The sequence below is a fragment of the Typopeltis vanoorti genome, chromosome 25, assembly GCF_054136105.1.
Source record: "Typopeltis vanoorti isolate ZY-2024b chromosome 25, IOZ_Tvanoo_1.0, whole genome shotgun sequence".
Classification (NCBI taxonomy): Eukaryota; Metazoa; Arthropoda; class Arachnida; order Uropygi; family Thelyphonidae; genus Typopeltis; species Typopeltis vanoorti.
The window spans coordinates 52343285-52370517 of NC_143573.1; the positions used below are offsets into that span (position 1 = coordinate 52343285).

Below are 27233 nucleotides of genomic sequence, written 5' to 3' on the forward strand. Positions count from 1 at the left end.
TTTGCCGACTAGATAGGCCTGTATCATAGCCTCCTATCATAACGTCACTTTCAAATTCCGTCAGTTCCCTTCTCGCAGCCAATTCACTCGGACACAGTTGCCCTGACTTGGGAGCATCATATTCCTCCAGTTTTTACTGGCTACCAAGATGTGACTCATTACATGACTCAATGCACTTTATCGATTGGGAGGGGGGATGTCCATTGACTTCTTTCCAAACTGTATGTTACTCAATGTGAAATAAAATGAAAAGTTCATTTCGAAATTCAGACATGTATATCATGGATGAAGAGGCTCTTTATAAGACCAGAAAATCTAATTTTAACAAGATAAATTTATTTTCAAAATACTGCAGAAATAATGATTGATTAGCGTGTTTGTATATTGATTGTATTAAGTTATAGAAAATTATTAAAATTTTCTTGATATGGATACAATCAGGCTATAATTTGAAATATTAAGACCATTTTATAACTGTAGGATAATCGCCCCCTAACATAAGTTATAATTTAAAAATTCTTTGTTGCTTGAGTGGTTAATAAAACATGGCAGGTCGTGCACAGTTGTTTGTGGGTCGATTGCCATTAGATACAAGAGAACGAGATGTTGAAGAGGTATTTGAAAAATATGGGCGTCTACTTAGATGCGATGTTAAGTATGGTAAGTTGTATTAGATTGTAAATTAGTATATTATTTTGTCAAAGAACCGTTCATTTTTAATATGGCGGCTTAAATAACGTGGAAGTAGTACTTATGGTTTAGCTTCACGTTTCTATCTTGCTACTATTGAGCGTATGTTAACTCGATATTTATCAAGGAAATCAAGCCTTTAAATTTGGAATTAAATATTGGATTCGTGGTCAAGTTACGACTTTCCACTTGAAAATTAGCATTAAAAGCTTTTGATATTATTTCGATTGGTTTAAATGGATATTCTAAAATCAATAGGACTAACTTTCTAAATTAACAAGCAGTTGTGATAATACCTCATAAGAATTCCCCCCCCCCCGTGCGTTGATAATGAAGGATTTATCAAATAAATAAATGAAATAAAATAGAACAGCTGCCGCTTTCACTTGTAAAGTTAGTGAACTTTTTTGTATTTTTTGAAATTTCTGTTTAATATAGTTAACTTGTATCGAAAGCGTAATTTCTTAAATAATGCAGTTTCTAACCCTATCTTCCCTTTTCAGGAAGGAATTTGTGTTAAATTCCTACTTGGTGATATATTATTATTATTATATGGGTATCTCCATGGAGTCTTATATCTATATAAGATATAGAAGATGCTAAAAAGGTCTGGGTGAATATGGATGTTGTACGCTAAGAATCTCACGACCCGAAAGTTATATTGAAAAACATTTATATATATTTATTTAATTTTTATGAGTGACATTTAGGAAGATTTGTGCAGTGTATTTTGACCCTGATTAAGTAAGAAATGTTTAAGTTATTTTATTAATTTAAATAAAACTAGATAAATGGGAAAGAATATTTTACTATTATTATTACAATGGGCGACTCCAAAGAGTCCTTAGACTCATCGAGGGAGGCCCTAAACATCATGTCCACACAACTATTCGACATTCTCACAGTATCTATCATACCTTGCCTTGAACTCATTCACTGGCATAGCACCCACAACAGACTCTGGCAACTTATTCCACTCATTTACAACTCTAAAAGTAAAGAACCTATTTATATATGTATATTATTTCTGGGAAAACTCCCATGTTACTCCTCTTAATAAACTATTATAATTACGGCTATTTTGCCTCATTTTGTGCATTGGAAATCCCACACACATCACCTTAAAAACATGCCTAAACGGTTACAGCAACAGACTAAAATTCACCACAGAAACCGAACAGAACAAATCCATCCATTTCTTAAATTTGACATTAACCAGAACACACAACAAAATAGCCACGAAAGTATACCACAAACCCTCGCATATTGGAAACTACCTCCATTTTCACTCATATCATCCATATTCTGTTAAAAAATCTGTCATCTTATCACAATTCGTAAATGCTTACAAATTTTCAACCAATCAGGGTAATCTAAACGCAGAAATAAAAAAACTAACACAGATCTTCAAAAATCGCAACTATCCCACACGGCAAAAAAACGCCAAAACAACCCAAGTACCAAAACGAACTTCCCAACACAAAAAATTATCAAACTACCATACACCCAAAACACATACAAAGCCTATAAATACATCTTCAAACATACTGACTACAAACTGGTATTCACCACAAACCAAAAACTGGCAAATCTCCTAAAACCCACCAAACCTCATACACGGAAAGAAATATTTGAACATCACAATGTAGTCTATAAATTTCCCTTCCAAAAAGACTGTGATATCACCTACACAGGTTCCACCATCAGGTCTTTATGGGCAAGACTACAAAAACACTTCTGTGATTGTAACATCCCTATTCCAGAACATTTAAATACTAAAAAATGTAACATCAAAAAGAAAAATCGAATACAAAGCACAGGAAAAATGGAAATAGTTGTTCACGCCCTTGAACAAAAACATACCCCACAGATCGACAAGGCCATCATAGTAGACAGACAAGACAATGAAACAATGCTTAGAATATTGAAACAATAGCCATAAAATGTCAATCGAATATACACAGGCCCTACATAATCTCTGAGGTTTGGAAGCTGAGGTCACAACCCCGATCAATAGGCGATAACACTAACACTTCAAAAACAGAAGCACCTACCCGACCTGACATAGCATCCACTTTCCCAATGTGTTCAGATGATGACCAAGAATAGTCGAAACGGACCGCATCCCATCAACCCCTTTTTCCCCTTCCCCCTCCCTATATAAAAAATCAACCCTTTCACCCTTTCCTACTCTATATAATATAATAATATAATATATATGTTTATATATATATTACTGAAAAAAACCTGGGTTTTTCTGTTTTAATTCTCCCAAATTGACTATGCCCCTCCACACACAATCAGTAGTTTTTGGACATCACAGAAAGAAGAAAAGCCGCAACACCCAGAAAAAGGTATGTGTAAATTTCTCTTCCTTATGATAAATATACTTTTTGATAAATTTACATCTACAATGCCCTAAGAATCCGTGAGTAAATAGCCAATGACATTTAAACAGGGGCACTCCTAAACTGAAGCAGGCAAAATAGCCGTAATTATAATAATTATTTATATATATTTATTTAATTTTTATGAGTGACATTTAGGAAGATTTGTGCAGTGTATTTTGACCCTGATTAAGTAAGAAATGTTTAAGTTATTTTATTAATTTAAATAAAACAAGATAAATGGGAAAGAATATTTTACTATTATTATTACAATGGGCGACTCCAAAGACTCATCGAGGGAGGCCCTAAACATCATGTCCACACAACTATTCGACATTCTCACAGTATCTATCATACCTTGCCTTGAACTCATTCACTGGCATAGCACCCACAACAGACTCTGGCAGCTTATTCCACTCATTTACAACTCTAAAAGTAAAGAACCTAGCTCCAACACTCTTGCTAACCACACTCTTACCAAGCTTCCATGGATGGTCCCTAGTCCTCCCACTACCAGTCCTATTCTCAAAAATATCTTCTGAATTAATTTTATAGAAACCCTTCAGTAATTTGAATGTCTTAATCATATCACCCCTTTTTCGCCTATTAACCAATTTCTGCAGCCCACAAATTTTCAACCTGTTCTCTAAGGTTCATTCCATAGTCCTGCTATTATCTTGGTCACTCGTCTCTGGATCCTCTCCACCTCCTCCTCCCCATCGAGAAGAAACTCTGGCACCCATATCTGGGCCCAGTAGTCTAGATGGGATCTTATCAAGGCTCGATGCAGAGGAACAATAACCTGTTTGTCTCTGCTTGTTAAAGTATTTTTCAGCAACCAAGTGATTTGTTGAGCTGATTTAGCCACTTTTGCAATGTGCCCCCTAAACGTTAACTCCCTATCCATCAACACTCTCAAATCCCTAGCTTCATCAATCTCCTGGAGTACGGTTCCACCAGTGTGATATACTGCTGCTAATCTTTTCACCCCAAAATGCATAACCTTACACTTTGCCACATTAAATTGACATCCATTATCCTTAGCCCAGTCCTCCAGACTATCCAAATCATCTTGCAAAATTTTGACATCCTGTGCACTCACTATTGCCCTAGCCAACTTTGCATCATCAGCGAACAAATGAACCGTTCCTCTTAGATCCTTCCCTATATTGTTAATGAACAAATTAAACAACAATGGTCCAAGAATAGAACCCTGCACCACACCACTAGTCACAGACCATCTTTTGGACTCTACTCCTGAATAAACTAATCTCTGATATCTCTCCATCAACTACCCTCCTGTCCATCTCACCAACCCTTTATCCATTCCCATATGTTGCAGTTTACAGATTAGAATTCCATGTGGTATCTTGTCAAAGGCCTTAGCCAGGTCCAGCAGAATCACTGTAAACCCATTACCCTTATCGTTCAGCCGTCACTGTGTTATAAAACTTGAGCAAGTTACTGAGGCATGATCTACCCTTCACAAAGCCATGCTGTTCCCCATACACTATCTCATTTTCATCAATCCATTCCTGTATTTTTCCCTTGACTACTTTCTCCAAGACCTTGATAATGACTCCTGATATGCTGATCGGTCGGTAATTTGCAACAGTAGTCTTGGATCCTCCTTTATGCAGTGGGACTATTTTCCCCTCTTTCCACACCTTCGGGACTAAACCAGACCCGAAACTCAGATTAAACAACATGGTCAAGGGCACTGATAATTCTTTAGCCACTTATTTAATATTTATTAAAGGTTTATGCAGAACTTGCTGTAAATATTTTGTTTCGAGATGTAAATATTACCTCCAGTAGTGAAATTATTATTATTATTTACAGCATCTCCATCTAGTCCAGAGACTCATTGTGGTGTAGACAAATCCTATCATACCTCTCCTTGAATCCATTCACCAATAGGGAGCTCGCAACCAATTCTGACAATCCATTCCACCCACTCACACTCTCCATTCAAAAAATCTGGTCTGCACATGCCTACTAACAGGACTGGCCTTCTCTATAAAGGGGCCTGGGTGCAAGAAACCTTTTGGGGCCCTAAAAATTTTTCAAAGGTAAAAATTAAAGGATACGAAATAAACTTCTTGTAAAACCTCTTACCTGCAAATGATTTTGGCACAGGAAAACAAAAAAAATAACACATTTGTAATATAACAGGTTAACATAACGTTTACTGAACACAAAACAATAGTATTAAATAATTAAAATAAATAAATATTTAACACAAACAAAAGTAAGCTGGCTCACCAACTAGCACACCAAAACTATTTACAATTAATTATTGTTTAAAGTTATAAAAAAAAATTAATTTATGCACATAAAAATATAAATAGGTTTACTGTTTAGGGGGCTAGTTTTATTAACACATATATTGCTTAATATGTATTTATTTAAATATGCGATTTTTTTTTTTTTTTTTTTTTTTTGCTATGTCATTAATAATTTCCGAAAAATTACAATTTTTTTCAATTTCCTTTTCGATGCTTAATATAGCAAGTGCATTTAAGCGTTCTTTGCACATACTTGACCGAAGATAATTCTTTATCAATTTTAATTTGCCAAAAGAACGCTCTGCACTTGCTATAGTAACTGGTGACGTAAAGAAAATTTTCAATACAGTTAGCACATTTGGAAATAGTTCATTAAAGCTATTATTTAATATATATTGCAATATGTCTTGCATCTTATTTGCATTTTTTTGGTCCAAGATCAATTCTCATAACAAATCAAATTCCTGGATTAAGTCTTCATTTACATCTTTACTATAATATTTTACAAAATCCCTTGAGCGGTTTTCTAGTTCATTTTTTTCTGTTTTTATATCAGTGATTAATTTAAAATAAGAAATAACATTGGGTCTATTTTAAAATCTCTCATCTATTTGTAGAGTAACAGTATCAATCACAACGTTGAAAAAGTGACATCTAAATTCCTCTATTAGTTTTAGTAAAACTTCATCTTCTGCTAGTTTGGAAAATAATCTTTTTTCTTTTTTGAATTTTTTTTTTTTCAGGGAAGTCTTCAGAAATATTCAAGTTTTGTTCCATCATTTTTGCATCATCTAAAAATGTGCTAAATTTTGGATTTCATTTTTAATTTTATTCACTAAATTAAAAGCAGAATCAAGAAAAATTTATTTTGCTTGAAATAGTTTGTTGATACTATTCATTTTTGACAGTATTGTAAACCACACCGATAAGCTTAAAATAAATGGCATTTCCTGTAATGAATCTAGTAGCTTCGGATACTGCTGCGTTATTGTTAATTGCACCAATAAATTGTTCTAAGGCATAAGTTTGTTCAAACTCTGAATACACTGCTTTGACTGCGTCTACTTAGGCTTCCCATCGAGTATCACATAATGGTTTAAGTGCTGTATTTAAATGCTTTTGTATAATTTCCCACCTTTTTGTAGATGCAGAAAATACGCAGTATAAGTGTTGCAATATTCCGAAAATGTTTTTACAATATATACTACTGGAAGCAGCATCGCAAATTATCGAATTAAAAGAATGCAATAAGCAAGGTACATGAATTGTATGAGGGTTTAAACTAATTATTCTAGATTGTACCCCTTTATATGTTCCCTTCATATTGCTACCGTTATCGTATGCTTGCCCTCTACAATTCATAATATCTAAATCAAGCTCGCCTATTCTTTTTAAAAGCGAATTTGCTAGCCCTTCATCAGTTACTTCAATAAATCCTATAAATGACTCATTTATAATTAATTTTTTGTCTACAAAAATTTAAGTTTAATCCTTGTGAGAAATCCGCAGTGCAATCCATTTGGATACTGTAATATATGGCTGCTTTTATATCATTTTTAATTTTATTAAGGACTTCATTACCTAATGCAGCAATAATTTCCTCTTGAAATCTATGCACCAAATGATGCACAATTCTTTTTTTCATATTTTTAATTCTGTTTACAGGATCCATTAGCACAGGATCATATTTACTTAATAATTCTATTAAACTTAAAAAATTTCCATTATTTGGCATTCCTATTGTTTCATGGGATCCTCGAAATGACAGATTATTACTTGCTAAAAATAGAATTACATCTACAATTCTTTGGAATAGTAATTTTAGACGTTCCGTTTCTTGTATTAATTTGATTTGTTCTGTCAACAGTCGAACATAAATTAAGCCTTTTTAATAATTCTTGCCAAGCAATAAAAGAATTAAAGTGACCAACAGAAAGCTCATGATCTCGAATTACAGATGACAGTTTTCTCCACTTATTAAAACCATATATAAATTGTGTTGATTGATCTTTTCCTCTTCTATTGGAAAATAATACACAACAAAAGCAAAATACTGACTCTTGAGCTTTTGAGTAAACTAACCAGCTGCGAAGCTGAGTTTCACCATTTGGCATTTTTTTTAAATAGTTCGATGTAGAAAATGATCTATTATTATTATTAGACACTTCCAGGGAGTCCAAAGACTCATCGAGGGAGAGTGTGCCAACAGCATCGAACGATTGTACCCCTTCCAACTACTAACCACGCTCAAACTTACTTAACTGAGCCATTAGTAGCAGAGGCTCTACCAATCGACCAACCTTTGCCGGCTGAATCTACCTTCAACATTCTTAATGAATGCATCTTGATAATGTTGTTTAGGTCCGGTTTTAACACAAAATAATCTAAATTTATCAGTTATAATATTTGGCCACAAACCTGGATCATTTATATTCACTTGATCACCATTGTTATTATTGTTTTCATTGTTATTTGCTGTATCCAAAACGTTTGTATAATCAGACGCGTCTTTTTCGACAAATCCCACAGTTTCTACATTTTCGTTGAAAAGTTGTGTAGCTTGTTGGGAGTTTTCTTCTTCAGTTGAAGTATGAATCGCAACTGCTGAAGTCGTAGCAATTTCGTCGTCAGATTTATTTTGTAGCCATGAAAACAAATCTACTTGTGACATTTTGAGATTTCGCCTTTCTTCTTTTTTCTTTTCCGCTGATTTCCTTTTTTGACACCCAGAGGGATACTTACTTGGCATGGACATTATGGGTTAGGCTTTGCCTGTCAAATAAGTAAATAATATTAAATATTTTTATCCCATGAATTAACAAAAAGTTAAATATGTACATACTTTTTACAATATTATAAAATTTTAGAAACACTTGGTGTTTCTAAAATTTTATAATAATAATAATAATATTTTAAAAACAAAAGGAATGTGTTTATTTTTTTTTGTTTGTTTACTTCAGTACATCAGTTTCACCCTTATCTATCACTATTAACTGAGTTGAAATTAATGTAGTTGAGATCTAATCACGTGCAGAAACACTTCATAATCCTGAATATTGATAATACATTTCACATAGCTTTAAAAATAACTTGCCATATTTACTGGAATATAACTGGTCCTGCGTATAACTCGCAACCCTGATTTTACTTTGCGAAAAAAAGAAATTGAAAAGTATTCGCGTAACCTCGCACAGAAAAAAAAAGTTTAATCATGTTCACCTCATGGCAATAGTGACTCGCTCATGGCAATAGATCCCGTGGCAAACCACGCGCCCTCCATACTATACATCTGCAGATGCAAGTAAAAGCAGGTCGTTTTATTGTATCACTGAATAAGGTACAAACGTTTGCAGTCTGTGTAATATATTTCTCAACAAATAGTGCAATTAGAGACAGCTGTGATAAAAATGGCACTAACTAATGAATTGCATGTCCCTTCCCCCAAAAACTATGCTATTTAGCCGCAAGCAAAACCATTTGTTGCACTGGCAAACACTAAAAACTAGATGTGTGGGAGTCTGTCCCCCCAGCTCAAATGCAGAGCAACAATAAAAATCAACAGAAAGTGTTAAACTTCGTAAACATGTTAAAGCTAGAAAATATATAGTGCATATTGTTATGGTACTTTCAGATATTGAATTTGGTTGAAGAGAATTAATATTTCAATTCAAAAATTGTCTACTGACTTTTATCTTTGACTCGCGCGATCTTTTGTTAATACTGCCACAATCATATGCACATATCTTTACTGACCTAGTACCAGGCTGTCTGGTCATTAGTTATTCGTGAAGGATTGTTCATTAAGTATCTCAAGTCTTGTAAATTACTGCTAATTTTTGCCTGAAATAATGGGAAAGCAGATGGTGCTATTTGGGTAGGATGTACACAAGGAAACTGTTCTCTAGGCAGGAAATAGCAATTACAATATATGCAGGGATTTTATGAAAAAAACTGAAAACTTTAGTTTCCAAAAATCAGTGTAAAGGAAATTTGCTTTTACATCTAATAAGTTAAACATATTGACAATAAATACTTCTAATCCATATTTTAATGACTTACGATTTAATAAAATCCAAATCCAAATACACTTTAGAAAACGGATACATTCTTTACGAAACATGAAAAGATATGGTAAAGGAGTCATGCCACGTCTGAATGCCTGACGAATAATGCAACAACTGAACTGGACAAAGCTTGTACATCAGAGTATCGCAGAGATATATCGATGGCTTGGAAATAGGATGTTTGTTTCTAATTTTCTTATTACTTATTATTATGAAACAGTTGGTAGAGTTTAATTAATTATTGCATTTTTATTTGGTATAGCTGTACTTAATAAAATTGTATTATATTAAGTTAAAATAATGTGTCAGCGAAGATGTATTTAATTATTTTTTAAGATGAGCTGTGGTTTGCATACCGGAAAAAAAAGTCATTGGCGTGCCACGTTTGACAGGCATCTTAAGGGTCTAACCCTGCTCTAGACTAACCATATATAAAGAATATAATAAATATTTTTTCAACGGTTTCGATAACGAGCGAAATGATATAAACGTTTAACAGATTAGAAAAAAACTAATGATGAATCAGGCATTTTAGGGTAAAAACGAAATAATGTTTGTTAATTCTTATACACTGTGTAAATGTATCAAAAGGCTTAAGCAAAAACCCTAATATAATAGAGAAACACAGAGATATTATTATTACCGGGGGCCCTAAAATCCTGTCGATGAAATCCCTTTAGTTATAAGCAAAATTAGAAGAAGAAAAAAAAAAAAACGTTTCCGCAAATGTGTACCGACTGTGCCCACTCGATCGTGGGGCCTGGGTGCACTGCACCCCCGAGATGGCAAGCCCTGCCTACTAATTACACTCTTACACAACTTCCAATGATGGCCCTTAGTTATCTATTTGTCATATCTTGAAAAATTTCACTTGAATGAATTTTATAAAACCTCTTTGATATCTTAAAAGTTTTATGATGTCCCCTCTTTTCTGCCTATCAGCTAAACTGTAACTTACCTTCAACCTATCCTCGTAGAGAGTATTCCACAGACCCGACACCATCTTGGTCATTTGTCTATGAATCCTCTCCACCACCTCCTGGTCTCCATAAAACACAGGTGATCAAATCTGCTTGCGCATTAGTCAAGATGTGGCCAAATCATAGCCTTATCTTTACTTGTTTAGCTTTTTATGTTTTCTTTTCAACATCCAAGTAATTCTTTGAGCTATTTTACCAACTTTTACAATATGCCCTCTGAACTTCACTTCTTTGTTCACTATTATCTCCAGGTCTCTAGCCTAATCAATTTCCTGCAATCCAATACCATCAATATGATACACCATATGCAACCTTTTCAACCTGAAGCGCATAATCTTACATTTTGCAACATTAAATCGACAATCATTATCCTTTGCCCACAAGTGCCAATTTATTTAAATTATCTTGCAGGATATCTACATCACCTTTATCAACTATTGCTCTCTCCAGTTTTGCATCATCAGCAAACAACTGAATATTCGCTCTTAAATCTTTCCCTATGTCATTGATATACAAATTAAAGAGAGTGACCTTAGTACTGACCCCTGAGGTACTCCACTAGTCACCATTCTCCTAGACTCCACTCCACCATATATTACTCTGGTGTCTCAGTCAAACCCCCCACTCCATGCTACTAGCCTCATACCTATTCCCATTTGTTCCAGCTTTTGTAATAGTTTTCCATGAGATATTCTGTCAAATACCTTGGCAAAGTCGAGCAGTATTATGGTGTAGTGTTACCTTTATCTAATTCTGTTGTCACTTTATTATAAAATGTGAATAAGTTACTTAGACAGAACCCACCCTTTACAAAGACATGCTGCCCTCTATAGAGTATCGCATCCCTATCTATGCACTGTTGTATTTTATCTTCCACCAACTTTTCCAATATTTTAACAACTACTCTTGATATATTAATTGATCTGTAGTTTGGTGCCACCTCTGTCTTTAAGCCACCTTTATGTAAGGGTCTTTCCAGTCCCTTGGAACCCTGCAAGAGCTGAGACTTAAATTGAACAACTTTGTCATTGGCAATGCTAATTCTCTTGCACATTCACGTAGTACACATGCTGATATACCATCCAGTCCGACTGCTGTGTTCACATTCATATTTTTTAATATGCTGAACACCTCCTGTTTATTTACCTCAATGTTGATTGAGGTATGTAATCAGTGTTGATTGTGTCTCTGTAACATCAACTGTAAAATCACCACCTGGATGATACACCTTTGCAAAATTCATATTTATGAATTTAGGGACACAAAACACATGTGTTGAAAAGATTATTTTACTGATTATTAATCAAATAACTTGATGTTTCAACCCCTGTATTGAGGTCATCATCAGAAGGATACATGTGTATCCTTCTGATGGTGAACCAAGCTACATGCTGTTGCACTCAATAAAGGTAAATTAAATCTAGAGGAATCTTTATGTGGACTTTTTCAATCTAAGGTGAGTTAGCCGATCTCATACGGAGGTAGCAGGATTTTTTCTCCCGGAAACTCGGGTTTTTCACCCCGCATACAGACAAATCGGCCCTCCAAAACACATGCAATTTACAGACAAAAAAAAAAAAAAACAACTAGTTGTGGTGGTGATGGAGATGGGCGGTAGATGGCATTGATGGAGATGATTCGTAGTAGAGGTTCGGTGTAGTACTAGGTTGAGACAGTTGTATAATAGTTGTCCTCCCGAGTTGAGTCCTCGGACTCCTTGGAGGTGTCACGAATAATAGTAATAGTAAATCTACGTTGTTAACTAATCTTTTTCTTAGCCTGACCTCTAGTGATAAAAGAAAATAAAAATAAAAAATTATAAATAAAAACTACAATAAACTCTGCTAAAGTCTTCACGTACTAAGATTCTTCTGGAATTGTACAGTTCATATTGTTATATTACAATTATCTTCTGGATTTGTACAGTACAGGTTGCTATTGAATATTCAGGAAAAAAAAAAAAAAACGCCAAGTCTTCTTGTATTGAGATTTTTCTTTGTGGTTGCTATGAAGGTTGCAGATAGGTCCTCCACATTCTTGGAATGGTTAGACCATTTTTATTGAGATTCAGATTATGTTTAAGCATTTCACATGCTTCTTTGAATTTCCGCTCGAACCAGGTTTTGGTGCGGTGTAGGGACTTGGTACCTTTCCAATCAATTCTGTGGTATGTTTGAAGTGCGTGGTCAGAAAGGCCAGTTTTTCCAAAATGGAGGTATTTAATGTGTCATTTGTGTTCATCCTTCCTGATTGGGATGGTTCGCCCTGTTTCCACTATGTATGGTATGTTGCATGTACATTGTATTTTGTAAACTCCTGGGTGGGCTAGGTGTGGCAGAGGATCCTTGAAAGAACTGAGTAGGTGTCTTAATTTTGTCGGGTGGTTTTGGTGTTCTGTCTATTTTTTTCGGAAATGTCTCTAACATGTGGTATGGCAATAGCACTCTTGAAATCTTTTTTGTTACTAGTGGTATCTCTGTGGAGGATCTTGTGAATGGTTTTTATACTGTATCCATTTTTTATAAAGGTATGTTTGATGGTCTCATATTCATGGTTAAGAGCTTGTTCATTTGAACAAATAGTTTGAGCTCTGTGTTTAAGGGTACTTATGATCCCTAGTTTTTGTGTTGGGTGGTGATAAGAAGTTTCGTGATGTACTGGCCTGTGTGTGTAGGTTTGCGGTAGACTGAGGAGAGACAGCCTGAAGGAAGATGTGTTACAAGCTAGGAACGGAATAGAGTTGTTTTTTTCTATTTCAATGGTGAGTTGATGAGTTTGTGTTGTTTGTTCAGGTGGCTAAGGAATGTATTTAGTGCTTTGCAGCCGTAGTACCAATTGGCGAAAATATCGTTGATGTATCAGCCAAATTCTGGGCTTTAGTGACGCCGACTCTAGAGCTCATTGCTCAAAGTCTTCCATATAAAAGTTCGCTATTGGGGGGGGGGTGAGTTGTGAACCCAAGGCTGTACCCTCTTTTTGAAGGTAAAAATTGTTTTGCTACATGAAATACCTGGAGTGGAGTATGTGGGCAAAGAGAGCCTGATGTCATGTGGAAATATGTTCTGTAAGAGCAAGATAGTATCATTGATTGGGACATTGGTGAAAAGGGAAGTTATGTCAAGCTGACTAATAGATCTTGGTCGATGAGTGTAATGTTTTTAATTTTGTTTATGAAATCTGTATTTTTTATGTAGGAAGGGGAATGACCTACCAATTCCTTGAGTGTGGCCACTAATTTTTTGGCTAAGTAGTAATTTGGGCTGTCGATTCCTTCCACAATTGGACGTAATGGTGTGTCTGTTTTGCGTACTTTTGACAGGCCATAAATTCTGGGCATGCTGGCATACTGAGATATTAACCTCAGTGGAAGGAATCGACAGCCCGAATTACTACTTAGTCAAAAAATTAGTGGCCACACTCGAGGAATTGGTAAGTCCAGGGCTGGCTAGTTGCGTATGTCAAGTGTGCAATATATACACAGGCTCCGCAGAGGAAAAAGTGCCTAAAAGATGTCAAAAAATATGAGATAATGTGAGATTAGAGTTTAAACGAACAACGAATGGTACAGAATGGTACATATAATTCTGAATGTACGTAGTCTTCCATTCGGGCCCCTTCAAATCTTCCTGGAAACAAACAAATAAATTCTGAAATTGTATCCTGGATCCGATTATATCACTGTAAATTTTGATTAAAATTTACGAAAATATATCTAAAATAGTTCTTTATTTTTTGATGTATCATAAATCAACTTATGATTAATTGTTGAGTTCTGTGTAAAAAAAAATTGTATAAGCAGGACTAATCCGTAGGTAACATTATACTGTAAAGCGGTTTTCATGTGTTTTTCATTTCCTGTTCGTTTTATTCACACTTTATTCAAAAAAAACTTTTTTGGAAAAGTGCCGAACATTAATCAGTGCACAAGAAAAAGACTAGGCACTGGGTAGATCATTCCCCTTCCTACATAAAAAAATACACAACATTTCATAAACAAAATTAAAAACATTACACTCAACGACCAAGATCTATTAGTCAGCTTTGACATAACTTCCCTTTTCACCAATGTCCCAATCAATGATACTATCTTGCTCTTACAAACATATTTCCACACGACATCATGCCCTCTTTGCCCACGTACTCCGCTCCGGGTGTTTCATGTGGCAAAACAATTTTTACCTTCAAAAAGAGGGTACAGCCATGGGCTCACCACTTTCCTCCCCTGTAGCGAACTTTTATATGGAAGACTTTGAGCAACGATCTATAGCATGTTGTTTCACGTAATTATTCTTTAGCATCTGTATAAATTCCACTTCCATCTTGCCATGCCCCCTTTCCTCTCTCCAATTGATGTTCCCATAGTTAAGTCTCCCATAATAATTGTTCGAGCTACACTCATTGTGCTGATTTGCCAATACATGGCATCTTACTGTGGACTTCCAACAATGTATGTTGTCCTATTTTCCTCTATCTCACACCAGACAGCCTCAAATGAACTATCTCCTTCAGACCTAGTATCCTCTTTAACTTCTAATTTTGTTTTTTGTAATTCTACAGCTATCATCAGTAATACCCCACCTCCTGTCCTGTTTCTTGTATTCTCCCTGAGAATACAATATCCTTTGCATTCTATCCCTGTAACTGTATCATTTTCAGTCAACCAGGTCTCACTGATGCCTATAATGTTTGCACAAGTTCAGCTTACTAATGCCAAAAACTCCTCACTCTTATTCCTGATACTTCTTGCATTCATGTACATTCATTTCCACGTCCTTTGTACCCATAGTTGCCCTTGTGTAACATTACTAATCTATTTAAATTGGAGATCTGTGAAATCTTGTTCAGCATTGCATAATCATTATTGTATCAATGTTTGTTTATCTCAGGATTTCCATGCATTTTCCACTGAATTCCATGCATTTTTACAAGTAATTCCATGAAGCAGTTGTCACCTTGTTTTATGGGTTTACCTTCACTCTGCTTTGTGGAAGTGATGATAGATTGTGTGGATAGATTGGGTCTCCCACGATGAGTCTTCGGACTCCATGGAGGAGCCTGTATAATAATAATGAATACACTGCTGTTATTACTGTATACTTTGCTTTCCCAGTTCAGGTTAATCATGTGAAACCTGTTGTTGTTTATTTAAACATTGAAGGGGCATTCTATATTTCAGTTTAATGGAGCATTTTTATTTGAATTAAATGATTTATTATGTAAAATATTTACAATACATATCCCCTGTCTTAATTTAGGGACTGGCATGGCATATGCATTTGTGGACTATGATGACAGACGTGATGCAGAGGTGAGTTAAATTAAAACTGTTTTGTTATTTAATGTTTTTGCTTAAAATTTTGGTTGAATGAATTTCATTTTGCAGTTTGTCTGAGTGTAACTTCTATGCAATAAATATCAGAATAAAAATTTATAACTATAAAATGCACTTTAAGGAATAAATTATTTCAAAATGTTATGATTTTTTTAGAAAAATTAAAAGAAAGGCTAGTAAATTTTGATCATTATTTTATATCAAATAAGAGACAAAGCCTATTAGGTCTTGAAATTCTTAGTCAAAGGCAATAAAAGGTGATTATACAGACTCCCCTGTTCACAGCTTATGTTTTAAGTAATGTAGTATCATTCAAACTTTTAAAGGAAAACAAATATTATTATTATTATTATTATTATTATTATTATTTTTTTTTTTGCTTGCTTGGTATGAAATAAGACTGATATTTATTATCCTTAAATTTAATATTTTTTCATTGCCAAGTCAAAGACATTTAGGTTCTTTCATTAAGAAAAATTAATATTTTTATTATCTGTCTATCTTTATGTATTATCTATATATTATATACATTATCTAATGTGTATAAATAATGTGAACACTGATTAGTTTTGAATGTTTTGACATGGTCTGAATTAGAGAAAGACAGGAGACTCAAGGGCTGACTGTGCTGCCAGCTGTCCTGTGCCCCTAGACTACAGTGATTGACAGACCCACAGACCTTGCCATTGCCTACTGTTTAGACATGCAATTGTTCCTTCCTATAGACATTTGGTTCCAAAAGTGCAAACTTCAAACTGGCTTCTTCATCCCATTGGTACAGTTACGAGCCACTAAGAAAGATTGCCAGTGCTGGCATTAACTGAGTCACTACCTTTCCGATGGCCGGTCTACCGTATGTGAAAAGTATTTTTTTTAATCAGCGTCTTGTGGCTTCTTGACAGTATATGCAATATTTTGAAATATGAAATTTTTAATTCATAGCATATTGTTGAACAGGCAGTGGGTCATAAATTAGCTAGTTTGCATTTATACCAGGGACTTTAGAACATAAGGGGACAACTTGAAATTTTTAACTGTCATTAGTCATGTCATATTTAATTTTTTACATTGTACATTTAATTGGATATTGATCATTTCAGTAAAATTCTAAACAGCAGTTGATTTCTGTAAAATAGTAAAAATAAAATAAAACATTTTAAATAAATATTTTTTTTAAAGAAAGTGAATTTTTGTTTTAATATATTAATTTTCTTTACATTTTTCATTTTCTCTGACTCGTATATATGGAAATGATAAACCCCATAACTGTTACAATTAGATTTTTTTTTTTAATTGTACAACTAAATAAAAAAATAATTGCTTGAGACTTGTCATAGTAGAAATGTTTATAAAACTATTTTTTTTAGTTTTGCTACTGTGTGCTGATTGTTAATTAAATTGAACTAATAATGAATGTGTTTTAAATAAGTTAAAAAGGCCTATTACTGAATTTTTTTAAGTACTTTATTAGTTTTAATAATTCCTTCTTAGTTGTAAAATTTTATAAACTTCTAGTACTCTTCAATTTTGCATGCTCCAAATGTTAAGTTTATAAGGATTAATTTTGTTTTGAGTACTATTTTTCTGCTGCTTTCTGACTGGAATACTGTCAGTCTCGGTAATTAACTGCATTTGATTTTTTTTTTTTTTTACCACCTACGAAAGGTTATTATTCAACCTATAGTACATTTGTACTGTGGGTAGGCTAAGGATTTTGTGAATTTATATCAAAGAAACAACCTTACTAAATGAATATAATCCAATAACAATTCAAAAAATAATTAGCCACTCTCCTACAAATCAGCCCAGACAAGAAACAGCCTACAGGACTTCCATTCCATATATTAAAGGCATCTCTGAACGTGTGGCAAAAATTACAAGAAAATATCAACTCATTGCTACCTACAAACCCATCAACCAGATTCACAACTTGCTACCTTCTCCAAAAGACAAACTCTCACCAGTGATGATACTTGGCATATATCAAGTACCATGTTCATGTAACTTGTCTTACTATGGACAATCAGGAAAATCTATGAATAATTGTATCTCTGAACATCAGACCACATCTGCCTTATCAAACCTCACAAATCTGGCCTTGCGCAACATGGAATCAAAAATGCTAACCACAGGCACCAGTGGCGAAACGCCTAGTTTGCGCATTGGTTCCTGTGATTCATATCTAATGACCCACATATAAACATGGACAATTTTATGAAGAAAGTGCTGAAGCCTTACTTCATAAACCTAATCTTAATTGAAATGACTGTCTCACTATTCCAAAAGTTTGGGATATTGTTATCCTGAGTTGTATTCAAAAATTTATCTGCTATATTTTAAGTAATTTTAATTTCAGCCCAGTAGTTATTAATCCATGAACACATGAGCATATACAGAGAGGGATTCCAATTTAAGCATGCACACTACTGTTTTTTGAATTTAATTTCTATTGTTCATTCGTTGTACTGATGATGTCTTATGATACATAACATGAAATATTTACATAATAAAAAAATTATTTACTGTGGCATACGTGCTACTCTATAGTTATGGATACCTCAAAGGTTTCGCTATATAAAACTGGTAATTAGTTTACGGAATTAACAACGCATATAAAGTATATTAATTAAAGATAACTTTAATGAATAACTTCTATATTTCGGCAACGTCACGTTGCCATCTTCAGGAACATAAAGATATGGTATGTGCATGCAGGCACTAACAAAAGCAAATGAGGAAGAAAGCAAGAAACTATTATTGTTCCTAAAGTCCTACTGGTGCCCTCTGGTGGGCTAATTTGGTTGTCTTGGCAGTTCGGCTGAAGTTCTCATAATGTAAGTCTCCCAAATTTGGGGTAGTTTCATGCACCCAAATTTGTTGAGGTTAGGAACATTTTTTAGAGCTGCTGGTGATTCCTTGAATAATCTTTCGTATTTAAACTTGCTGCGGTGTATTATTTTTGTTTTCTTCCAACGAATTCTATGGTGGGTATCTAAGGCATGGTCTGCCAGCCCAGAGCGGCTGTACTAGTGAAAACAGATGTGGTCTTTGTGTTCTGAAATCCTGATATTTGCTGTTCTGCCTTTGGCCAAAGTAGGACAATTTGCAGCTGCAAGGGACCTGGTATACGCCAAGTAGGTCTAGGGGAAGTGGTTGGTCTTTGGTAGAGCGGATAAGGAATTAATTAATATACTTTATATGCGTTGTTAATTCCGTAAACTAATTACCAGTTACGTATGACCAACGTATAAGCCTTGCTACTAGAATTCACTATATAAAGTTTAAATCTGGTAAGTTTCCCAGCCAAGGAATTACATCGAGATGTCTTTCTTTGCGTCATCTAGTAGTGGTTTTGGAAGTGTGATAAGAAGCTCAATCTTGCTGAAAAAGGAAATCGGCATCGCATAAATTTTCTGATGCCAGTAGCATAAAGTGCTCAAGAATTTCTTCGTACACTTTGGAATTGACTCTTTCGTACACAATACACAATCCTACCTGGATCCCCCACAGTCATGCAAGCCCATACCATGATAGGTTGCAAATTTCACTGAATGTTTCATGCATTTATGAAATGCTTCTTGCTTAAGATGCCAAATACATATCCCTTGATGACCATGGAACCCACAAAACATTGCTAAAAAGTACCTTTTTCTAGTCTTCTTGACCCTGCAACTGTCTTACACCATTGCACTCTAGATGCCTTTTGCTTGGAAGTCATAAGCAGCTTCATCTTAGGCACATGTGATTTAAAACCCAATTTGTGAAGTTGTCTCAACGTCTTAGACACATTCACACCTAGTTCTTCGTCTCTGTGAAAGTACCCTACACTTGAGGAGCAGCTTTTCTTCACGATATTGTTCAATATCCTCTCATCTCTTGATGTAGTTATTACCTTTTGACAGCTATTGCAGCGATTATTTTGTAAACTCCGGTTATTAGAATACTGTCTTGATACTCTAATCATGCTTGCTTGAGAACATTTCAATTCCTTATCTATAAACTGTTGAATTTGGCCTTCTTTGTGCATAAAGACACCATATGAAACTTCTTAGCTTCCGATATGTCACTTGTTTGACCCATATTTAGCAAGTGATTAACTGAAATCCACATTCAAACAATTCCTCGCACATGAGTCAGTCCCACAGCTACTGAAATATATGCTGTTTCTATGCTCTTCTCAAAACCAATCAGAAAAATTTGGAATATTCTAATATTTTGAACCACGTTAAAAATTATTTTAATTTTGTGAATGTCGGAATAACAGTTTTCTTATAATTTATATTACATTTTTGTGTGTTTACATGGTTATATAATGTACAAAGTAAGTAGATTAGATGATGCTAATTCATATTTGGTGATAATTATTTTCTATGCAGTAAATTAGAATTGCAAATCTTTCAACACATTTCTTTGATTATTCTATTTTTTTTTTACCTAAATAATTTAAGACAATTACAACGTCAACTAGAATATACAATAAAATAAATTTTAATATACTTCAATATTTTGGCAACGTCACGTTGCCATTTTCAAGAAACTTAAGAACAGACACGTGCACGTAGGCACAGCAAACAGTAAGTGAGGAAGAAGCAGGAAGCTATTATTTCTCCTAAAGTCCTGATGGTGCCCTAGCGGGCAATGTTGGTATTCTTGGGCGATTGGGCTGAAGGTCTTCTGATGTAGGTTTCCCAAACTTGAGGCAGTCTCATGCAGCCCAATTTGTTGAAGTTTGGATTGTTTCTTAGGGCTGAAGCAGATTCCATGAAAAGTCTTTCATATTTGTATTTACTACAGTGTATTATCGTGGCTTTCTTCCACCATATTCTAGGGCAGGTACAGTGGAAGAAAGCCACGATAATACACCGTAGTAAATACAAATATGAAAAGCTTTTCATGGAATCAGCTTCAGCCCTAAGAAACAATCCAAACTACAACAAATTTGGCTGCATGAGACTGCCTCAAGTTTGGGAAACCTACATCAGAAGACCTTCAGCCCAATCGCTCAAGAATACCAACATTGCCCACTAGGGGGCACCATCAGGACTTTAGGAGAAATAATAGCTTCCTGCTTCTTCCTCACTTACTGTTTGCTGTGCCTGCGTGCACGTGTCTTGTTTTTAAGTTTTTTGAAAATGGCAACGTGACGTTGCCAAAATATTGAAGTATATTAAAATTTATTTTAATGTATTTGACATTGTAATTTCCTTAAATTATTTAGTAAAAAATGCATAACCAACTTCTAAGCCTTTCCACGGGAATTTGAGTATTCTAATTTTTCGATTTGGAGGTGTGTATAATCTGTAAAAATTGTGAAGTTTTTAATTTTGTCTAATTTTATGTTTAATTTTAATTGAATATTTAATTTTATGGAATGATAAAGAAACATATTTATTTAATTATGCAAAAGTGAATATGCTTTTTACAGGATTTATTGTTTAGAGCATTTTAAAATGAAATCCACAGTTTCTTTTGAAACTGAGGAGGCTTGGTTTTGATAAACCTATAGCATGACAAAGCATTCCTGACTATGTCTAAGATCTTTGGACTCCATTCAAAATTTTGATCATAGTTTTTCAATTTTTTGATGTTTACAGTCAGTTTTATCAAAAGCCTCTGAGTCTGTCATGTAAAAAAAGTAGGGAGAGAAGATTAGGTTCTTTACTTCTTATCTGAGTTTCTTAGTCCACCATTTCGATAAGTTCTTCAATGATGGGCTCTTATTTGTGAGTTCAGCAATTCATATACATCTTCATTAGAGACCTCTACAGCTAAATGATTTGCTATCTCTCCAAAGACTCAAAATGTTTCAAGTCTTTATGTAACTTTGGGCACAGTTTCTTCCAAACTAACTTCAGGTTGAATTTGGGTAACTTAATTTCAGGCATCTAATGGTTTTTATACATCAAAAATGCTGAATTTGTGCCACACTTTTGGAGACTCTTAAGACCAAATATAGTTTGATCTTCATAACGGATTCCTACTTTTTCTTCCTAGTTCTTTCTAGTCTATTCTTCCAACATGAAAAATGAGTGATATTTTCAGTCATGCAGTGTCATGTTTCTTTCGAGAATACAAAAGGCTGGTTGCTAGATGCTATACTGGACTGAATTCAATTTATTTCAGTTGTTTTTAAAGTCAGTAAGAAATCTAAGAATATTTGAATTACACTACCTGGAAACTAGAATGTAGAATCTTTTCGTATTTTATTTATGTGGCTCCCACCTTCAGAAGGTTATAAACCTTAGTTTATAACCTTCTAAAGCTATGGTTTAGTTTTTTATTTTTCTATTTTTATTACTTATATATATTTTTTTGTATTTATTTTATTTTATTTTATTTTTATATAATCCAGAATTTACCCTAGAAGTCAAACATGGAATTTTTCAAGCTCCTTTAGGCTTTGAGTAAGTTGGACAGTAGTTTGATGCCATGCAATTTAATTAATCTTCCACTGTATATACTTATCTCTGTACAAATGATATGCCATAGAAACATTTGGAAAAGCTCAAGTTGTTACTCTTGATACCTCTGAGGCATTTGATTGGGTTTGGCTTAAAGGTCTATTAATTAAGCTCCCAGTTTATGATCTGCTTCTGATTTCTCCACTGGGTTGTCAGCTTTTTTTTTTCAGGTCACACTTTACATGTAATGGTGGATGGATCTTCATCCTCAAACTTTGCAATTAATACTGGAATAATACACAGCCCAGCTTTTTCATCTCTATATCGGTAACTTTCTCTGTTTGACAGAATTTGATTCACAGTTACTGATGACAAGATATTGTATTCTGCTTTCTCATTTGACAGACTTTGAGCTACACAAATCATTGTAACCAATATCTACTTTTTTGCAACCCTGAATTCTGATCAAATTTTCTTCACTGCAGTTGTGATAATCAAAATTCAGTCTCTTTTTTTTTTCTTTTTTAAAAAAAAAAAAAAAAAAGAAACAAACAAACAAAAATTTGAACCTCTACAGCACAATTGGAAGAATGACAGACACTTTGATTAAAAAGGCCTAAGTTTGATACTTGGTGTGAGGTTGATAGAGTATCTGTAAATTGACTTTTTGCTGGCATGGTTGGCATGTGGGTATGCTTGTATGTTCTGGGTTTAAATCCTATTCTAGTCATGGATGTTTGTAAAAGCCTGCTTTAGACAACCATGATAGCTTTTTGAGTTTATCAGGCTTGTTTTGATTGTAAAACAACAAACAAAAACACTTTTCTTACTTTTGACAGCACTCAAATATCAGGATGTTCTTTGGATAGCTTTCATTTCCTCAACAAATACCACATCCTCATCATCCACAAAATTATATTTTCATGAATCAGAATATTATTGCAGAACAACTTTTAATTACATGAAATGCACATTGGTCTGACCTTGGACTACTATGCTCACATTTGGGATGTGTACTCCTGACACCCTAAAAATTCTTGATTCAGTCAAGAAGAGAGCAGCTGAGTTAACCTGTCTTTTGCCAATTCATTACACATTCTTTCTTTTTTTTGATGAACTAATTTTAATGAGCACTGCTTAACTCTACAGTCAGTCGTTCATCAGAATTGGTGGAAAGACTTGGGTTTGAATTCCATTTAGGATGTAAAGAACCTTTATAACGTTTTTTTTCATCTGACGCCGAGTTAGTCTTATATGGAGATGGCAGAATTTTTCTTCCTGAAAACAGGTTTTTCATCGTGCAAAACCAACTAGAAGAACACACAATTTACATTCATAATACACTACGCTCTTAGCCTTAGTTGTTTGGTTGTAATTTCAAACTAGAGCCATTAGAATTGGATTATCAATTTCTCCACTTTGTTCTAAATTTATTAAAACACTCTGCTGCTGTTCTTTGAAACAGCCTATCCTTTTGTATATTTTTATTATTATTATTACATGACACCTCCAGGGAGTCCAAAGACTCATCGAGGGGGAGGGCACCTACTCTCTGTCTCCACCACTCAATCCATCAACTACAATGAACTGCAAGTACACCTACACCATCTACCACCCACCACCACCACTAGTATTTCACGGACAATCACAAACATCCATGCCCACGTCGGGATTTGAACCCACAGCCTTCAGGCTGGAGAGCGGATAGGCTAATCACCTGGCCTGGTTGGCCGAGTATTTACTATAATTTAGTATTTACTAAAAAAAACAGTCTAGGATCAAATCCAGTGTTAATAAGTTTCAGTTTTCTGACCATCAATGGACTAATGTACTGAAGAATGGCAAACTTTTCACATGTAGTATCACCCTAAAAGAAACATGTGATAATGGACAAAAGTTGGGATCTGAATGGGATGAAAAGCATGTGCCATATGGTGAGTAAGAGTTATCTTAAGTGTAATGTGATGAATAAGAAACATGAAGCAAGTATCATTAATGTAGCCAGAAACAGTTAATCAGTATGAGAAATAGATGAGTGATTTTAGCATGTTAAATTACACTGGACAACAAAAAAAAAAAAAAAAAAAAAAAAGTCATGCCCCATGTCATGTTCTTGTAGATTTCGAGGTGCTGAAAATGCAAAATAAGTTACGGTTTGTGAGAGATCCATAATAGTTTCTTATATAATAGTGATACGTACTTATTACATATACCGGTAAATGTCGGCTCCTACATCCGATTTGGATTTGCCTGTTGCTTGTATAGCTGCTCAAGACCATCTCTGGCGAGCATCCAACAGTAGTCAGCCAACATGGAAGTGGACCACTTTTCCTGGTATGGTTTCTCAATCATTGCAATTTCCTGATGGAAACATTCACCATGCTGCAGTTGTTGGGGAAGAAATCCAAGTGGGAATGGAACAAGTGTACTTTTAAGGACATATTGCAGCAAAGTTTTGTGATACAGAGACAAGTCCTCAACCATTTTCTTGTAGTTTTTTGCTCTGACATTTCTGAGGAAGTTAGTTGGCACCAGACTAAACGCATCCCAAGCTTTTTTTCCTCATTGCCCTCTAGCAGGTTGTTGAACGTCTCGTCAATGAAGAGCTCTTAGATTTGTGGGTCATAATCAGATTAGATTATGATCCACAAAAATTCCCTCTTTAATTTTCAGTTTGCTTAGTTGAGAGAATTTGTCAGCCAGGTACTTGAAAGCTGATCCAGTGGAGGTAATTTTTCTGATCCATCAGTATTGACCATGAGCAAAACAGTTACCCTCTGCTTGCTGAGTTTTCCACCGTGATGCTTCTCTCCTTTAAAACACGTTTTACTTGGCAGAATGTTATAAACGAGTAGAGTTTCATCAACATTGAAAATATTTTTCGGTTCGTAGTCCTGAATAATAGTCTTTAGTTCATGTTTCCACTGGTTTACAGTTTCCCCTGCAACACTATTACTTTCTCCACACACTTGATTATACACAATATTGTGACAAGTCTTGAAACGATCAATCCATCAATATGAAGCAGTAAAAACCATTAATCCCCAACCTCGCATCAAATTCAAGGGCTTTCGCTCAGAGTATAGTACCATCGACTGGAATACCCGACGCTCTTGTAGAAACAAACTACTCCATAAGTTTATCCAATTCATCGTACGTCGATGTCCAGATATATTTTTGACATAGCGCTAGATTGCTTTGCATTGAGTTCAATGCTTGACCTGTTTTTTACTATCATGTTCAAAGTGGGCATGGAGAGTCCAAGATCTTTCGCTAAATGCACGCGTGTTCCAGCATGCCAATCTACACGTCATAGAATTGCCATCTTTTCTTCTACTGAAATACATTTTCTGTCTTTTTTCGCCATGTTACTAACATGGATCATCCACCACCGCAACTTGAAAGCAACTATCACACGCTAAATTACGTAGCAGAAATTCTGCAGTATCAATTCGTACTGTGATTGAAAAATCATGGTATTGCTCATCACTACATCACTGCTGCAAGTGTGCAAGTCACTGTGATGGCAGAAACGAAACTACAGCCGAAAGCAATGCCATCTGGGAACAGAAATGTACACATTTCCATGGAAATCAATTTGAATGAGAGAAAATCGGTTCAAAAATCGGTATTGCCACCCGAGGAAAAAAACTCAAATCACGGGAAATAACGTCCACATCAAGTTGTTAATGGCAGGAAAACAATATATCATGAGAATAAGCCTTAAGACGGGACAAACGGAAAATGACGTAAATTGTGGGAACATAAAAATGGGGTTTTACTGTATACTTAATACATTTTCTTGTATACAAAGTGACTGAAAACCAAATAAGTAAATGCTGAGTTTGGACTGTAGCATTGCCTAATGGTTATGCGTCTCTTTCAGTTAAAATTACGTTTTGAAACCTGGGGAGTATATAGATCTGCAAGATCTCTGTTAAGGTTGTTTTTGGACCAAATCTGCCAGTAACTTGGGGAGTTATTGTCATTTATTTTTCAATTTGATTTCTGTACTTTTTTGTCGATTCATTATAGGTTGATTGTTTCTGTCTTCAGTTTTGCTGAGTTTGAGGTCTAGTAACAACTGTTCACTATTTGCTCTAATATCTGATGAAATTGTTAGGCTTGTGAAAAGTTGTAAACCTGTCATACATTTAGGTACCATAGGTTAGATAATCCGGCTTCTCAACTTTCTGCTCATCTTTGGTACCAGTATGCTATAGGTTGACCAACTTTTTATGCATTGAATTATCAAAAAAAAAAAAAAACTTCACCTCCAGAGCTCTATTAATAAGCAAAGAATATGGCATGAATATAATATAAGCAATTGTATTTAATGTTATTACTTAATTAGGCATAATGATACAGAAAACATTGATTAATTTTTACAATCTTCCACACACTCTTGCACTCAAAAGAATAATATATGCATAAGTTGAGATGCAAGCATTGAGGCTTACAGTCAACACTTATTTGGAACAAGTTTTTCTTTATTAGTTGTAGTAGCCTGTCATAGCCAAATAACTTGATTTCATAGAAATCTAATTAATGTTCTGATAAGGCATTTAAAATGTCTTCTGCAAAATTGCTATTTTTATGAATTGGATATATTCTTTTGGCTGTTTGCTTGATTTGTGAGATGAAAAACTGCTGCATCTGGTAGATGTGTTTTGTGCCTAGGTAGCTGAAATGTTTACATTTTCCTGTAGATTCTCCATTCAGGATGCAGTTGATATTTTCAGTGTTTCTGCCTATTTTCATTTGTCTTTTTATTGCTGATTTTCATACCAAATTTATTACAATTATTCAGTTTAGTCAGGGAATCTTGCAGATGTGTATTGTATTTATTTAGAAGTGTAACTTCATCTATTAAAAGTAAAGTGCTAAAGTAACATCACCAATTTAATATCAGGTTTAATACCACTTTCCTTATAATGTAATCCATATAGATAACAAATAAAAGTGGAGATGATATGCACCCTTGTCACACCTGATTTAACATCAAACCATCTTCTTGTACTTCAATTCTAACTTCTCACTTGCAGTTCAAATAGACACTAGGTATTGCTTGATTTATGCATTTATTTATTT

At 34.6% G+C, this 27233-nt stretch overlaps 1 protein-coding gene across 1 annotated transcript in view; it reads left to right on the forward strand.

The window, feature by feature from the left end:
• The first annotated feature begins 533 nt into the window (after window positions 1-533).
• LOC150092747 (uncharacterized) overlaps window positions 534-27233 on the forward strand; it is a 236806-nt gene continuing 210106 nt past the window's right edge. The window contains exons 1-2 of the mRNA XM_090414467.1: window positions 534-660; window positions 15665-15717. Coding sequence (XP_090270593.1) covers window positions 546-660; window positions 15665-15717 — 168 coding nt within the window. The 5' untranslated portion in view covers window positions 534-545. The remainder of the gene's footprint in view (window positions 661-15664; window positions 15718-27233) is intronic.